General features: G+C 43.5%; 3 protein-coding genes across 4 annotated transcripts in view; all 3 read right to left on the reverse strand.

The window, feature by feature from the left end:
* Positions 1-17,245, reverse strand: part of hoxc4a (homeobox C4a) — a 51,990-nt gene that overhangs the window by 31,463 nt on the left and 3,282 nt on the right. The window lies entirely within an intron of this gene.
* hoxc5a (homeobox C5a) lies at positions 239-2,791 on the reverse strand. The gene is made up of 2 exons (XM_088912512.1): positions 2,223-2,791; positions 239-1,212 (listed from the first exon to the last, which is right to left on the reverse strand). Exons 1-2 carry the CDS (start codon positions 2,740-2,742, stop codon positions 998-1,000), a joined length of 735 nt encoding a protein of 244 aa, XP_088768638.1. The 5' UTR covers positions 2,743-2,791; the 3' UTR covers positions 239-997.
* hoxc6a (homeobox C6a) lies at positions 4,952-9,684 on the reverse strand. Its single transcript, XM_088917391.1, has 2 exons — positions 7,141-9,684; positions 4,952-6,221 (listed from the first exon to the last, which is right to left on the reverse strand). Exons 1-2 carry the CDS (start codon positions 7,538-7,540, stop codon positions 5,917-5,919), a joined length of 705 nt encoding a protein of 234 aa, XP_088773517.1. The 5' UTR covers positions 7,541-9,684; the 3' UTR covers positions 4,952-5,916.

A 17,245-nucleotide genomic window follows, 5' to 3' on the forward strand; every position in this document is an offset into this window, starting at 1 on the left:
GTGTGTGTCCAAATCTAAACTAATACCTGCAGAAGAAAAAAAAGTATATATCCCTTTTTCTTCTTTTCTAAATACGTTAGACTATTTAGGTTTCAGCTTCTACATTACAAATGTTGGGCTATTTGAATTCATCCCAAGTCTTGTGTCTAAGTGACTACAGGCGAGACATGTCAAATGTTCAGTCGTTTGTGGGCACTTGTAGGTCGTTGTCTACAAAAAGTACAAGTAACACAACTGCAGGCGCACGCATTGCCACCATTTATCTTAAACGTAACTAATTTGCTTGAGCATTTGCTGCCCGCGAGAACAAGCCTGGCAGCCTTAGAAACACATTATCTCTCGTACATTTAATAAATTGGTGATTTACAGGGTTTCAGATACCGACTGTCAGCTCGTGTTATGTCTGCGGTGGCCACTGGACGGTATGTTTTTTTGAAAAGTGTGGGATCTTTTTAAAAATCTGTATTTTAAAAAAAGGCCAAGAAAAAAAAGATCCGGCGGACACTTTTTAAAACTCTGGGGGTTCAAAATAATCACATTCTATACCCAACTAAACAAGAACAAAAAAGTGCTTATAATATACCGTGCCAGATCCCCAGACATCGGCCCGATTAAACTGCAAAATGTGTCTTTTTCGTCTTTAGAAGAACAACATGCCAACGTGTCAGCGGGTCACTTAAGGTCTGAAAGTACCCTCTACGCCTTTCCCTTGCGAATTCTTTTTACAATAAATTAAACGCTTTGCTGATTTGTTCACATTTTAAATGACGTTAAGAAAAGAACACCAACAAGAGGATTTAAAAAACAAAAGGCATATATTACATATAAACATAAAAAAACAACTGAAAATAATTTACTGCTTTAAAAATAAGACGATTGGGTTTCAAATGCTCTGTGTCTTCACTGTTCCAGCGTTCACAACGCTTCGCTTTCTTGTTTTCCTTCTTTTTTGTTTTAAACTGAATTCGGATTGAAGCCAGATTGTAATCCCAGCCGTTTATATGGACTCCTTCAGTTTGATCTTCGAATCCTTCTTCCACTTCATCCGGCGGTTCTGGAACCAGATTTTGATCTGCCTCTCGTTCAGACACAAGCTGTTGGCAATTTCAATGCGCCGGCGGCGGGTCAGGTACCGGTTGAAGTGAAATTCTTTCTCCAGCTCCAGCGTTTGGTAGCGGGTGTAGCTCGTCCGAGACCGCTTGCCGTCCGACTCTGGAGTGAATGAAAACAGCACTTAAAATCATACCCTGGGAGGGCCAGGCCCATCTCAGCCCAACAGCAATCGCACGTTTCTAACCGCATTTCTTTGCGCTTGTGAGGGGCACCCTGTTGAAGGTTCGAGGGACGAAGTTGTCGGCGAGCAGACGGGGACGCGGAAGGAGAGATCGATCGGTAGACAAAGCGAGCGGGCAGCGCGAGTTGGGCTGTGTTTAGGGTACTGGTTCAGAACACGAGATTTTTAACGGCGAGACGGGCGTCCCATTATCCCGGACACTTGCGCTTCCAAACGGGGGGGGGGGGGGGGGGTGACAGAAATGAAGACAGCCCGTACAGGACGACTACCTGAGAAATCAGCCAAGCAAGACCCCCTAATCTCGAGACTATTGAAGTGAGGGGCTAGGGGACGGTTTCGTTCTGCGCGCGTGGATTACTGCACACCAGACAGGTTCACCTGAAGGCCACCAGGTTCGCTTTCTCGTGCACGGGGACCTATGCAGACGTCAAAGCCGGTCCCACGGCGAGTTATGGCTTGTGCACAGGGCCGAGCCATTCCCGAATTTATACTTCTGCACCTCTCTTTTAAGACACCCCGAACATGTGTGTGTGTCTATATATATATATAGTATCTACTATATATATCAAAGACGTTGTTTGGTGGTTTTGGTAAGCTGTTTTGTTTCTCTGATCCAATTATGCGATCATAAATTCGGGCGCAGATCGCCTCTTCGCCGTAACAGGACAGTTTTACGAGCAATTGATGCCTTTGTCATAAAATTTACGACCGCGAGTTTTATTATTTCCCCCGTACGGCCTATAAAAAAAGAAGAAGAGGGAGAGAAGGGGGAAAAAAACTGTGAATGGACTGTGGAGTGAGAGAGAGGGGGGAGAGAAAGAGAGACAGAAGGAGAGAGTGGGAATGCTCACCCACCACCCCCCCCCCCCACCACCACCACGCACACACACCCCAGGAAAAAGAAAAGAAAAGAAAAACAAAAGTTTACCGTGGCTTATGTGGAGTTTGGTCATCCAGGGGTAAATCTGAGGCGGCTGCTGGTTAAGCTGAGGCTGAGCCGGGTGGTGCTGTGGTCTCCCCGCCTGGACAGCTTGCATCGCCTCCACTTTGATCTCGCCTGCTCTTCCGCTGCTGCCGGGCTCGTCCTGCAGCTCCGGGTCCCCCTCGGCTTTCTGACAGAACATGCCCGTGGCGAGCGAGCCCTGCCCGCCCGCGCCGGAGCAGGGAGGCGGCGGAGGTGGAGGAGGAGGAGGAGGAGGCGGCGGCGGCTGCGGCGGCGGCGGGGCGGCTGCGTCCGGGCTGCCACGCAGGCTGCCGCTCATCTCCCCACGGCTGAGGGGGTTCGCGGAGGCCGGTGAAGGGAAAGACACGCTGAGGTCCAGCCCGCCGTAACAATACCTGGACGGGTGGATTTCGGAGACGGCTCCGTAATTGCCATAGCTGTGCATGGCGTAAGACGGAGCCTCGTGAGCTTGTTTGTAGAAGGAATTGGCTACGTAGGAGCTCATTTTGTGGAAAAACCAAAAAGGCACCAAACTGGAAGCAAAACCATTAAAATAGGACACAGCCGAACCAGCCTAATTAGCGATAATAACTCTCCTAACAATGCGCCGCTCCGCTATTAAAAATCTGATTATTTTTCATTAGCAGCTACTGTTGTTATTATTATTTATTACGTTTGATTTGTGGCCCTTTGGAAGTTCAAGGGGCTTTTGTCCCAAAAAAGAGCAGGATTTATAGTTGGGGGGGAAAAAATCGTCGCTTTTTTTTCTTGATTCTACGTGCGCTGCCCAAATATGGGATGTTTAAATAGAATCACGTGCTCGTGTTGGCCAGTCATAAATTTGGCTTGATCACCCCAGGAGGTTACTGATGGAACTCCGAGAGACGTGTCTGATAACTTGGCAGCGAGGATCCGCTCCAAAGTCCCGGTCGGAGAGGCGAGGACAGCGGGCCGAGAGCGTCACCTGGCGCTCGTCGGGGAGCAGAGCGCGCCGCTAGGAGCCCAGTGCCTTCCGTGGCGGGTACCTGGAGTCGGCAACGCCGCACACTGCACGCCTGTACCTACGACAGACCGACGCTGACGCGCCGCAGTGCCACCCTCGAGCGATGGAAACCGTACGGCACACACTGCCGCGACTCGACGCAGATCAAAACAGAACAAGCAAACGGGGGACCGTGCCCCTTTCCCCACACTCTCTTAAAAGACCGTTTTGGCGTTTTCATATATACTGATAAGAAAAGCACTCACGAAATAAATATGTCAGCATACTCTTGTGCGTTCATGATCGTTGTTTTGGACTGCAAAACAATAGTTGTAGTACATTTAATATCGTTCACATGATTACATCTAGGGGGGAAAAAACTAAGAGGATGCCAGGCCCACTTAAAAAGTCTTAACTTACAAAACTCCTGTTACTATTGTTCCTGACAGTGATCAGATGAAAAGCACTCATACAGGAAGAGGACTGTCGCGAGTCTAACATTTCCTGACAACACCGAACTGCTCCACATCGCCTAAACTGGTCGCTCATACAGTACATGTAAATTCAGATATACGAAGTGAATCTTTTTTAAGCGATCGCTTAAGTGTTATCTACGTTTACATGCTGTGTATTCGAAGTGTATTTACGAGTGTCCTGGCCCGTTCCTGTTCAAGATCGCTTGTTTACTTTATCCAGTTTTTTTTTTCTGGGCTTTGATGAGGAAAGGATTTCCCACACAGCTCCTTATTTGATCGGCCAATGAGCTGTACACTTTAAACAAAAAAAAACTACTACGCCGCGTGGTGCCATTTATTTATAATGGTTGTTTTTAAAAAAAATGATAATTGCAATTTAAATGAAAGACGTTCTGCGTTACATTTCGTATGCGACATTCATTCGCTGTAATTATTTCAATAATATATTAATGATATAATATACAATACATCGATGTAATATTTGACTTTTCTAATGTTTTAAATGAAACGTCAATGGCGTCTTTGTGTGAGAATGTTTATGCTGTACTCGTGTGTCTTGTGGAGCAAGCTGCAAGTATTGTTGATGTCGCTGGTGTTGTGATATTCAGGTTCGGCTGAAAGCATGATCTTTATTTGCTCAGTGACCAGAAAACGTTTTTGAGAAACTTCATCCGTAGTTCAACACCAACTGTAATAAAACATTCCCAGCTAAAAACCGGTGGAAATTAACCGAAACACGAATTTAGTCAAAACTGAGACGAATCGATCATAAACAATATTACTGTTGTTGAAAATACGCAGTTTTAAATTATCATGAATTTATACACAGCACAAACTACCCAGCACACATCACATAATTGCACGTACGTACACACAATAATATTTCTGTGTAATTTTTTAGCAGTTTTACAAAGTCCTTAGTACGTACAGTTGTCAGTATATATTATTTTGATTTCAGAAAATACACTGTTGGACAGGAGAGTACGTTTTAACCGTGAGCACAATATTGGAACATGTTACTACCGCTGACATTTATACGATTAACTATATTTAGTCTGCAACAAAGGTGTTTGATCTACTGGTCTGAATTTTTAAATTCTTTTTCCTGGACGCGATGTGCATGTTTGTATATGACAGGATATTTGAGATAAAGGAACAGGAAGTGGGGACGTTTATTTTTTCATTCTTAATTTAAAAAAAACCGTATTGCGAGAAAAGAAAATCAAAGTGGAACACCTTTTAACCTTTAAAAATAATTTTATTAAATACTGAACAGAGGCGACTGAGCGCGACGTCGTACTGGTGTCGTACAGTACAAGAGGGATAGAGATACCTGTTGTTTTTTTGTCTTCTAACACTACTTTTTTAGCCACTTAACATTATTTTATTATCAGTTCTTATTCAATACAACGCTAAATATAAATAAAACATCTACCACAATTTAAGCCTGCAGCAAACACACGGAAGCTCTGACAGTATGAACTCTAGGCATATATACAGAAATATTAACAATTCTGGTAGTACAAAACAGCCGGTGACAACATTTCCTCCCACCTTGTAGGCTAATGTTTCACAGGACTGAAGCTATTTTTCAGAACGTAAAATAATATGAAATGAAACAACACTCAGGAGCCGCTGTCTGTCGCTTTGATTCCCTTATAAAACTCGGGATGCCTTCTCCCGAAATCCCAGCAGCGCACGAACAACTGCTAAATACAGGGTGATGTTTATTTACATACATATCGTGACACAGCGGTTGTAACTGCACTTAAAATTATATATATATATCAATCAATGAAGGCGACATAAAAACTATTTACTTCATCACAGCACATGAGTTCGCGTACAGAAGAGAAAGGCTGTTTTCTGCGATGGAATTCTGCCCACACTGTGGATCGGTGGAGAGAGAGGGGGGGGGGTTTAACAACGAGTACAAAGCGAGGGGAAAAGTGACTCTTTTCTGAGGGGAGAATGAGTCTTATGCCCTAAGCCAGATGTTATCTGGTAGAAGTTACTGTGGCTGAATTAGCATGTAATTGCAGCGATTTATTAATTCGTGTGTGAAAGAGAGAGTGTGCGTGTGTTCATACATATACATAGACATATATAGTTGTGCCAACAACATAGGTAGTTTCGTTAACGCAAAAGTGGGCGCTTGGTTTGTGTTTTCGTTAATGTGTCTAACGGAGGCTCTGCCCGCAAGCCAGGGGTGCCTTCCTTTTCATTCTTTCTTCTTCTCGTCCTCCGTCTCCTCTTCGATCCCTTCTTTTTCTTCCTCCTGGGAGCCCCCGGCGGCGCCCCCGCCCGTGACCGCGGGTGTGAGGTTGCTCTCCTTCTTCCACTTCATCCTGCGGTTCTGGAACCAGATTTTGATCTGCCGTTCCGTGAGGCACAGCGCGTTGGCGATCTCGATGCGCCGGCGGCGGGTCAAGTACCGATTGAAGTGGAATTCCTTCTCGAGTTCTAGAGTTTGGTACCGGGAGTAAATCTGCCGCCCTCTCCGTCTGTCAGATCCGTATCCCACTCCTGCGCAGAAATGCATTGCAAAGACGAGGTTACAATCTCGATTTACGCGCACACGCCGCCGAAACTTCACCCTGCAAGTTCGGGTTTTTTTTTCACCCCGTGCATGCGGTCGACCCCAGCGGAAGACATTACCGCAGCTACATGCAAAGACGACTGTGATAACAAGGCATGCGTGTAAAAACAGCTGCACGGCTCAGAGTGCGCGTGTTTCTGGTGTTTCCAGTCTAATCTTTCATGTAATCATGGTGTGCAGAAAAAATACCGTGCAAATCAGAAGGCACTTTTGTCCCGTTTTGCAATCACGGCTTCAAACAAGCTAGCTCACTCCTACTGCTGAATACATGCCGGACACGGTTTTGTTTTGTTAGAACTATTTCGGTGGGTTTCTGTGATCTGAACCATCGGGCTGATGTAGCAGAAAACAGCAGCCCGAGAACGGTTATTCGAAACGTTACGGCCAGATTTAATCTCCCAGTAATTCTCTTGAGAAACTGTATAGGTTTTCGAGGAAATCGTCTCCTTTACAGTTGCCACACGCCGGTACGTGGGTCGTAAGCTATGTGTTTTGCACACACAAATCATACAAATAAAACTTGGACGTGTATTCCTAGCGCACTGGTGTTAGTCACAGCCAATGTACAAGAATACTTGTATTTCTGGAATATAGATCCTCGACCTACACACTTTTTATAAGAGGGGATGTCAGTGTGTGTCTGGGGTGTGGGGTGGGGGCTGGTTGCTTGCATCGCTCGACCAAAAGGGATTTCCTATTCAGGTAAAAGGCCTCTGTAGCTCGCGAGACGGAGCTGCGGTAATGGTTTATGAGGTCATAAAAAGTAGCTTAGCTTGTTCTGTTGCTGGGGACGGTCGTAAAAAGGGCCAATTCATTTAATTTATCTCTCCGAGTTGCAATACTTACCGCTGTGAGAGTTCATTCGCTGCATCCACGGGTAGATCTGTACGCTGCCTTTCTGCTGCTGCGAGCCGGTCCTGCCCTGGTCGGGGCTGTAGTCCGGGGCGAGCGCGCTCTGGGCACTCTGTCCCATGCTGTTCTGCCGACAGCTGGGTAGCCCGTCCTTGTCTTGGTAAAACACGTTAGATCCATACTCGTACGGTCCGCGACTTGACCCAAACACGACGTTCTCTTGCGGCGAGTAGAAGGGAGAGGAATATATCCTGTTTTGGGCAACGGCGGCGCCGTACGAGGAAAAGTGTCTGACTGGGTCATATGTAGTCGAATTTAAGGCTACGTTTGGCAAAACGTCTTGTCCACCGGTTAAATGGCAGGAGAGCGACGGGTTAGCGAAATAGGAATTCATACCTTATCTCTCCCTCTCTCTCCCTCACTCTCTCTCTCCCTCTCTCCCTCTTTCTCTCTCTCTCTCAGTCTCACACTCTCTCTCTCCTGAAGCGCGTTGAATGATTTCTATATTATTTATTTCAGGGCTCCAGTAAAAGACGCACAGCCCGGAATGTTATAGCTAAGGCTTTGCTCCAAGACGGACAAAATGACAAAGTCAGCTGACCGGTTTTCCACCAATAGCAAACAGGGAGCGCAGGGAAAGTGGAAAAAAAAATAGAAAAAAAGAAAAAAACGTCTTCGCTAGTTTTGATCCCCTCGCTGAAAGTAGATATGCATATAAAACTCAAAAGAAAAACGGATTTGTGCAAGCCAGTGACTGAATATAATTGGATTGAGATTTGTCTCAACGAGGAAAAAAAGCGATTGTTATAGCATCTCAATAAATACTGGGTAAAGAACTGCACTACCAAGTAAATGAAATTAAAACAATACGGACAGGCCTGCACAAATTTGACAAGCACAAGGAGTTATCTACTAAATATGGATTGTTTGCATGCGAGTGCTTCTGTGTTAATTTACAACGACAGCTGTTCTGTAATGCAGAGTTATGCTTTAATGGGACGCGGTTGGGAGAAAATAAGATTACCGCACGCGCGGTAATCGAATTATTTTAAGCATCATAGAATATTCCTGACGATATTGCTTTTCAAAGACTCCGGGATCGATAAAAGTTTCTTTCTTTTGGTATTAAACTCTCTATATTTCATTCCCCTTAACGAAGAGTGGTTGCGTTGAGACGACACGGGAGTTTTGGGGGGTTGAGAAAAAACGTCTCAACATCCAGAAAAAATAATCTGAATCTGCGGCCGTGCTTGTATATCAATGTGAAATACATAACCGATATAGTAGCATTTTCTTTTTTTTTCCCCCCCTAATTGAATTTACTTACATCTTTAAATATTGTCTACAACCCTTTTCTTAACAAACGGCCGCGCTGCGGTAGCATTAGTTGAATGTAAAGGGCGTGCTGCTTCATTTAAGTGATAAAGGTACGTGACAGGAAACTGATAACTTAATAAAAAAATGTTTAAAAAAAAGAGGGACAATCATTATTTAAAGAACCCGGTAAGGCTCTCCTCCACGGGTTCGATAAAAGTCTTAAATCTGTTTTTACAGCGGTATATACCACGCTCGGCTGGGTGCCGTTGATAAGAGGGGAAGCATCAATTAGTGGATTTTAGTGAAATCTGATGTGATCGTTAAAATTGTATTTTGCAAGTTTGCAGGCTTTACAGAGTGGATTTCCCGGACTAATACACTTCCAAACCCCACCGTCTTGCCTCCAGTTCAGAGCTGTAAATCCGGGTGCACCCGGGTCCCTGTCAGGAAGACCTGTGTAATGGGTTTGTAAGCTTATAGCACACAAACAAGTCAAAATACTATCCCTACAGCCATCCGCTGTTAATTCAACCGGCGGGCGCTGCACTCGCATGGGAAAACTAAACTGATAAATCATGCTCGAAGTTCTGTGATAAAATTACGCCGGAAATATTCTGACACGGATTCTCTGCGTTTTAATTATGGCAAAGAATCTCTTTGTGTTCTTGATCTACAGTTACGTTTTGGCACAGACTTTTCGTTTGACGGAATGCCTCATTGGTTCGTCTTTTAATGAAAACGGATTGCTGGCGAAGAATGCAAAACCTGCACCGCAAGACGCACTTAAGGTCTTTCTTTTGAAGTCGAAGGTGAAGGACACACGCATTCTTTAAATACGTTAGTAACTACCGCTTCCTGAAGGTAAATATTTTAGACGCGTTTATGCCGCTGTTGTCGTTTGTGTGCGCGCGTTTCTCTGTGTGTATGGACTTCACTCAAATCGTCTGGCTGAATCAACAATATAGGTGCTTCAATATAGTAGGTGCTCCAACCACACGTAGTGCCGGCGTGACGTTATTGCGTTAGCCCGAGTCTACAACAACACAAAGTCGTGCTGACACAACCGCACCGCTCTCGCACTCCGTGAGGGTCAGCGATACACTTTTTTTCCTCCTCGACAATAAACCACTAGAGTGCCCCTTGCTAGTAGCCTAACAATCAACGCAACGCTAAAAAGAATAAGGCGGTGATTATTGGCGCGTCTGATTTTCTGATCGGAGGCATAGGCGATGGGATCGATTTTGTAGGGGACAGAAAAGTGAAAAGTGGGAAAGTAAGGGGGGATGTGATTTTATCTCATCAAAGGAAAACCTTCTTGGAAAGAGTTGTGTGTGACGGGGGGGGGGGGAGGCAATGTAAAAGTCGCAGGGGCTGCAGAACCCAGATCTACGGCTTCTACCGTATGTATATACAACCAGAACTAGAATTGAAAACATCAGCAGTCCTGAAGGGAGGTGGGTGGGTGGGTGAGGGACTCGGTTGTGCAGCTCTTTGTGCCGACAGAGGTGAGGGTACAACAGCGGAATGAATCAATAACTAAATATTAAATATGGAGAGGAAGAAAATAAGGCCGCTCACCCTGCCCGTGAGATAGTGAGTAATGTGGACTACTACACAGTGTTGTCCATCATGCATAAATACTACTTCTAAGATAGTGCTCTCTTCTGCTCTCCTTCTCCTGGGTCACTACAGCTGTTATGAGACCGATTAGTCAATGCATGTGTGAATGCGCAGGATTTCTGAGGCATTGCAATCGACACTGAGTATCATATTAGTCCAACATCTGCAAGCGAGAACAGCACCCCGGTCACTGTATCGGTTTTTCGAGCTCCAATTTCGTTTACCTTTTTCATTATTAATACGTTGCAAGTACACATTAAAAATCTATACACCTAACGTGGGCTGCGTCATACGATTAAAAACGTAGCTTCGTTTCAGTGTGAGACCCAGTGAGCGCTTTCTTTTCATCTTGAGACATATTTCTTATTCCCATTTCCGCAGGCGAGGCCGGATTTTCTTTATGATAAAAAGACCTCCAGCGTTAATCTAAATCAGAATGCTCTTTTTTCCCTTCACGTACACACGTATCCACAAACGCGCTGCCGAGTTCAAACGCTCCAGCCTGCCGGATTTCAGCGGATATAAACGTGGAGATTGATTTCTTTTATTTTTTTTTAAAGTTTTGATCTAGAATGATAAATGTTTTGAGAAGTACCTATTAGGTGCCGACTTTAATTTGTCCCATATGACGAAAGCTGCTAGGAAATGAACAGGTCATCATTAGCGCTGTAAGCATACCGGTCACGATTTTACCTCTTTGTCTTAATTGTTTAAAGCTATTTCTTGCTGCTGTTCTGATTATTAGTCTTAATATTCTTCTTGCTATTCCTAGCCCTGTAATTGTGGGCCCACTGTTTCTATTGACGATGGTGTTGTATGAAACACCCCAGTGAAGAGCAGTCATGTGAGGAGAGCAGAGAGAGGCTTATCCGCGGGCGCTGAAGGTTACACACTGGAGCTGTACAGGACCCGTATGGATCCCAAGTCGACGTGGGAGTCAGTGAAAGCAGAGCTCAAGTGTTTTATGGCGGCCCTAAAGCCGAGGCAGACAGAGAGGTCGAAGGGTTTGCAAAGGATGAAAACACAGCTGGGATCACACAGCACACAGCACAGAGCAAAGCCCGAAGCAGAGAAACGCGGCGCTGCAAAAACTGTGCAAAAAAAAAAAAGAAATGGAAAAAAAAAACCCACACTCCCAATTCTCATTTAAACACTCCGCGATGTATATTATAATATTTTCTTTTAGTCCTTGTTAAACCTTTTATTTCTTCCTAGAAGGCAGCGGTCAGACCACTAATGGAATGTACAACAAGCCGGAACAGAAGGAGCAATTACAGTTTATCTAGTATCTTGTCATTTTAGGCCTGGGTTCAATCATACGCGTTTTTGCGAGCTTTCGTATTGTTTGAAATAGATACTTCCTTCGGAGGAAGAAAGGGAGGGAGAGAGAGAGAGAAAAAAGGTCACTTTTAAAGACTCTTCCCTCGCGCTCACTCCTCCACTTACTAGAACTGTTGATCCGTCTCCCGAGCTGCCAGCTCCTCAGACACACACAGAGCCTCAGTTTAGGGCTCTCGACTCGCCCGTCTGCGATTCGTGTCAGAGCGTAACAGTAAGTCCCTACGACTGCCACGGCAGATACCCATCCTAATTCTAATCACTAGTACACCCCGCGTTTTGGCGTTACACGGACTTTAACGGCATGATTAATTAATCGAACACTGGGGCTGCCTTTGCTGATATCAATCTGAACATTTGCAGCTGTAAATCTGAGATACTTTATGATTTATATTAATATTATTGATAAGATCGTAATTAATGATAATTTCGTTAAACGAGAACGCCTTGTGTGACAGTCGTTAAGAAACACACAGAAAAAGTTGAATATTAAGTAATAAAGGCCTGTGTTCACAGCGATATATATATTTTTTTTTTTGCTTTTGCACTCCAGCGAAATGAAATGTGCTGGATAAGAAATGTTGTTGTTTTGTTTTTTTTTTGCGCTATTTGTCTTTTTAGCAAAGGCAATTCGTGTTGACATCTCGAGCGAGATGACGATGAGACCCGTCCATCGCAGCGACCCGGTCTAATCCTCCACTTCCATTCCCTCTCAGCGCCCGACCATCTTTTATAGCGCCATAAATAAAGCTGTGAAGGGGAGAAGGCCTGCTCTCCTCTCAGTGCTAGAAGTGCTAGCAGCACTGTGGAAGAAAAGCACAGTCAGTATTTTAGACACTTAACGGAAAGTGCTTAATAAACGCGGTGGTTCGGGTAAATTTTCGGCGCTCCGTCTGTTCTACCACCTTGCCCTTCGCAAGGCCTGCGCGTCGATTTTCCGAGAGACTTTGACCACATTATTCGAGACACTGTATTTCAGACGGTTTCCGAAAGCGGTAAAACAACAACAACCACAACAACAACAACAAAACAGCTGACCGCCGAATAATCTGTAAAAGCCTAATGCACAGAACCGGATCTCTCTGATGTTCCTGTGGCTCGGCACGTGGCTCAGTAGCACTCCGCGAGAGAGCTGCAGAGCCGAACAGAATTCAGAAACTGCATTGCGGTTTAATCGTAAGTTTTGCCATTTGCCCAAGCCGCGATGCAGAGTTCAGTATGAACCACTGGTTATGCTTTGCTGAAGACATGACTGTGCAGGCCACATTGGTGGTTTTTACTAGTAGCAGTAACAACAGATACACGTTTCCCTTAAAAGTGTTTTTTTTTTTATCGTTTACAGCACATTTTTTATTTCAATAAATACCATCAATGCCGAAACCCAACGGCTCACGCTTTCAGGTCACTTTTTACTGTCTACAAAAGTTAACGCTTATGATCTACTTTCTAGAAATGACTGCATGTATGTAATTAATTATAATTCTGTTATAATTATAATTAAAGAACTCATCCTTATTTAGCTGGTCTCTGGAGTGCAATATAGCCCCTGAAACACACGGATAATTCGGAAAAAATCAATTGCTAAAGGCAGTCATTCGAAATACCGCATGAGAGAAATGCGTATATATTTCCCTACCGGAAACATAACAATGAAAGAGATGATATTCGAAATTTGAAAACTGAAAACTAAAGAACCAAAGATTACTTATTATTACTATTTACTTATTATATGTCATTTTATTGTTAATAATAATATGAATACTACTAATAATAATAATGATGACAATAACAATAATAATAATAATAATTGCCCAATAGTAGGACGTTAAATGCATGCACATCCATGGCAAGACAGGAACAAATATAATGACTTCAAAATTATTAAAAGGGTGAATTAAACTGTAAAAGTTGGTCATTCTAACGCTATAACTGGTAAGAAGCAGAATGTACAATTCAGCATTAGGTGGTGACCTCCAACAGACACAGACGGGTCTCGTCCAGAAGGCCCCGCAGAGCTCCAGGAGCTTCCCTCTGCTGTCTTGAGTGGCCACCGGACTGCTCCTATCGCCCGTGCTGGCTTTGTGCTGCTGATGTGATGTACAACGCACCCTTCCCCAGCGCCGGGCGTCGCGCTCAGGCGCGAGGCAGAGCGACGACCCCGACCGGCTGACTCCCCGATCAGCTCCCACACTCCGGCAATGACCGTCGGAGGACTGAAGGGTCGTCAAACCCCGAGCCCTTTTATTAAAAAAAATATATATATATCACAAAAGAGATCTCGACTCCATCACAATCTATCTGTGTGGTTCTCTTTTCTTGAAGAGATTTCAAGGAGCTTCAGAAGCTCGACTGGAGCGAGAAACCTAAAACGCCAGTAACCTCGCTTTAAGCCGCGGCTCTGCGGTTGACGTCCAGGGTTGTAAATATTTCTGTCTCTGTGGCGAAAACAGGCTCAGGGCAGGACTGCTTTTTCTCTTTCTCCTCTCTTCCTCTGCTGGGTCTTATTCACTGGAAGGAAACCTCGGGGTTTCAGAGAAGCGTGCCTGGGGAGTGTCACTGCGTTTGAATTCTTTGCACTATCTGTACACGCAAATGAGAAGAATGTTTCTTTTGTATATTTCTATTTCTATGAGGAACAAGGCGCAAATAATTCTATGGTATCTTTCGCCCTTTACTTAACGGGAATTTCCCAAATTCTAAAAAAAACAAATGATTAGTATTCCAGAAATCTCTCTTAGGAATTTTCTAACACGAGGCAGAAGAACGAATCAGTAAAAGTTTAATTATATTTTTAAGCTCACCCGTTTTATTTTTGTTATTATTATTATTATTAGTAGTAGTAGTAGTAGTAGTAGTAGTAGTAGTAGTAGTAGTAGTAGTATTGTTATTATTATTATCAGCATTATTATTATTATTATTATTATTATTATTCCTTTTTGCATAATACTTATGGTGTAATTAAACAAATAATACAATTTCTTAAATACTTATAATTATTATTAGTATTATTGTCATTGTTGTTATTATTATTATTATTATTATTATTATAAGCATTTATTTGTATTTTTGGTTAAGTAAGATTAAAAACGATCTAGATGGACTGAAGTTTGTTTCTCATTTGTAACCCTTCTTCCGTCTTTAAGTACCTGTGACTTTTTCTGCATTGTCATTAATATCCTTCTTGTACTTGTAACTGTTGGTATTGGTGTTTTCGCTATTTAAGGCACTCTCAGTAATGGCAGATCAATAAATCCATAAATATGACCCAATAGATTTTTCTGTCCCTGCGCTTAAGGCGAGGGAAGCGCTAGCCGGGACTCGATACAGATTCAATGTGAAATGTGAATTGTCCGTCCTGCCTTTATAATCTTTCCTTCTGTCCGAATAAATCGCGTATTTATATCATATATTTTCGTGAGCATTATTTTTAGTGTTTTTTATTGTGTAGACTTTACTCATTTTTTATTTTCAGTTTTTGCTTCTTTTTCCTGTAATAATCTGTCGATTGAAGAAAGGGTTTGTAAAAAAAAAAACAACAACAGTTATATAGGTCACTCTTGTCTGAGACGCAACGTCATCGGGTGCCACACTGGCAAGTAAAACGAGGAAAGGTTTACCCAGGGAAATGGGTCACATGTAATATATGTAGCACTGTAATATATGTAGCACTCGGCTCCTCTGCCTGCGTCCTTCTGTTTTGCAGAACGCGGCCGGCCTGACACCGCGAGACACAGCCCAGATTGACACGTCCGGCCCGGGAGTTCTGGATCTTTCCACACTTTTTCGTTTGAGCCCCAAAAGAAGGTGACGTCACTATTGCAGAACATCGCTCCTGCTCAACAGCAGAACCCTGCATCCCCCCCGTCTGCTCACGCGCTTTCGCCGCGTCGGTGCTCCAGGCGCTGCGGGAACGGGGCTTCTGCAGTCGGGGCAGGCGCCTCGCGCCCAGTTAATGCAGAGCCCGCTATCTTCAGATTTCAGTCCCAACCCGAGTTGTCAATTATGAACCACAAACTTCACCATTTCTCTCTTTTACATATAGTTGTTTTTTTTTTCCTAAAGTTTGTGTTACATACAATGGCTCAAAGCACAAGCCTCCTTAAAAGGTACAGCTGTAGCAATCTGAAACCTGCTCAGACGCATTACAAATATGCAGAAAAATGTGTAAGGCACGGTCCCAATAATTAGAACAACTGTGTCCCTGAGGTCTCGATCTGCACGCAAACCAGAAGACAGCAGGTTCTCCGGAAACTGAGACGGAGACCTATGGGTAAGAAACAATTCTCCACTGGCCGGATCCACACACTGGTGGCGCCCAGAACTCGGTGCCGAACCTGGGAGAAGAGCACAGGCGGAGTTCTGACCCGAAGACACGTTGAAAACTAACTGCATTGGCGACATTTTGTGTTTCCATACTGAGGCTTGCACATTTACCATCTGGGACAATAAAGGAAGGATAAGAAGAAGAGAACAGTTTTCTGTTAGGTCAAAAAAAGGTAACGAGACAATATTTTAATATCCCTTTCCCTTATTGGATCATTAAAAGCCCGGTGTACATTACAGTGTGTGACAAACTTTGTAATTGGAAAAAAAAAAGTTATTTAAAAAATAACGTGAGTTCATTTACTCCTTCATGGAAAATATATTTTCTTATGTTGTTCGTTTTGAAACATGTAAGTGCTAATTATTCGAAAAATTAAAGGTGCACCACACTTAAAACGCGCCTTTAAGCTTCTGTTATTTCCTCTATATCTGTATTCGACCATTTTTTCACGTTTTACTCATTTGCATTTTGTAGGTAATAATGTGCAGGCTCGTTATTTTTGGGAGGGGATGGGGCGTATATTTCTGTATTGAAGTTTCCAGCATGTTAAGTCTTAATGAATCAGGAAAGCCCAGAACAGAGACGAAACCAGTCTTTCAGACAACAAAGCGCCACACGTTCAGATGCAGCAAAACAAGCTGTCTCCCAGGTGAGCTCGCGCTGTCTCAGACTTCCCGGCATGCAGCGCCCAAGGCCTGTAGGTTTAAGGCGGGCAAACACTCAAATGAGTTTATTTTAACATCACTGAAAGTACTGTCAAATGACATCTGACAGCGCTTCTGCCTGACTCTTGCTCTCAAGACCCACTGCAAACTTTCCTTGGAAGCGAATTGTTTTTTTTTTAATCCCAAACGTGACTTTTTTTTCCTTCCTCTCTTCGGTTATATGTTTAAATAATTGTGGACAATTACCTTGCCCTGGCGTTAAATGATGGCTCGGGATTAAATTTATTGCTGGTTGGGATGAATTAATTTCCTTCTCCGGAAAGACACGCAGTCAAGGGGAGAGGTCGGTGTCGTGACCAGTAGCGGACACAAGGTGGCGGTGTTGACTGCGTGTGTAAACACTGAGCAATGCGCCATCGACCGTCGTAAATGACAAACAATCCTGATTTGTAAAACTGCAGTCGGATTGGATTGATCGTGCTGTAGCCAAGACACTAAATTTAACACACTCTCCAAGCACAGAACATCCAGCAACTTAGATAAAAATAAAACTCTGCTCCTAAAATAAGCGAATTGTCGGACTTGCAAAGATTTTGCAAACATCAAACCTACAAAATGTCATAAGCAGTGCGCAAAAAAATCATAGAAAATGGTGCAGGGAACATGAAAATGTTGAATAATTTCTGAATCAGTCATTACAATTTCGTTCAGCCACTATGAAAGACAAATCTACTGCAAACACGCTAATTTGTAGAATCTGATTTCCCGTACAAAGTTAAACAACTCTGAATTAATTCAAAAAACAATGAATTAAAAAACAAAGACATATCAGAGA

The sequence above is a fragment of the Atractosteus spatula genome, chromosome 1, assembly GCF_055471065.1.
Source record: "Atractosteus spatula isolate fAtrSpa1 chromosome 1, fAtrSpa1.hap1, whole genome shotgun sequence".
NCBI lineage: Eukaryota > Metazoa > Chordata > Actinopteri > Semionotiformes > Lepisosteidae > Atractosteus > Atractosteus spatula.

What these genes read in the sequence shown, in the direction of transcription:
- hoxc6a (XM_088917391.1), bottom strand. Translation starts at nt 7,540, where the DNA reads ATGAATTCCTATTTCGCTAACCCGTCGCTCTCCTGCCATTTAACCGGT. An exon ending in GCGAATGAACTCTCACAGCG is followed by an intron (nt 6,222 to 7,140) that starts GTAAGTATTGCA and finishes ATTTCTGCGCAG; the next exon opens with GAGTGGGATACGGATCTGAC.
- hoxc5a (XM_088912512.1), bottom strand. Translation starts at nt 2,742, where the DNA reads ATGAGCTCCTACGTAGCCAATTCCTTCTACAAACAAGCTCACGAGGCT. An exon ending in CAAACTCCACATAAGCCACG is followed by an intron (nt 1,213 to 2,222) that starts GTAAACTTTTGT and finishes CATTCACTCCAG; the next exon opens with AGTCGGACGGCAAGCGGTCT.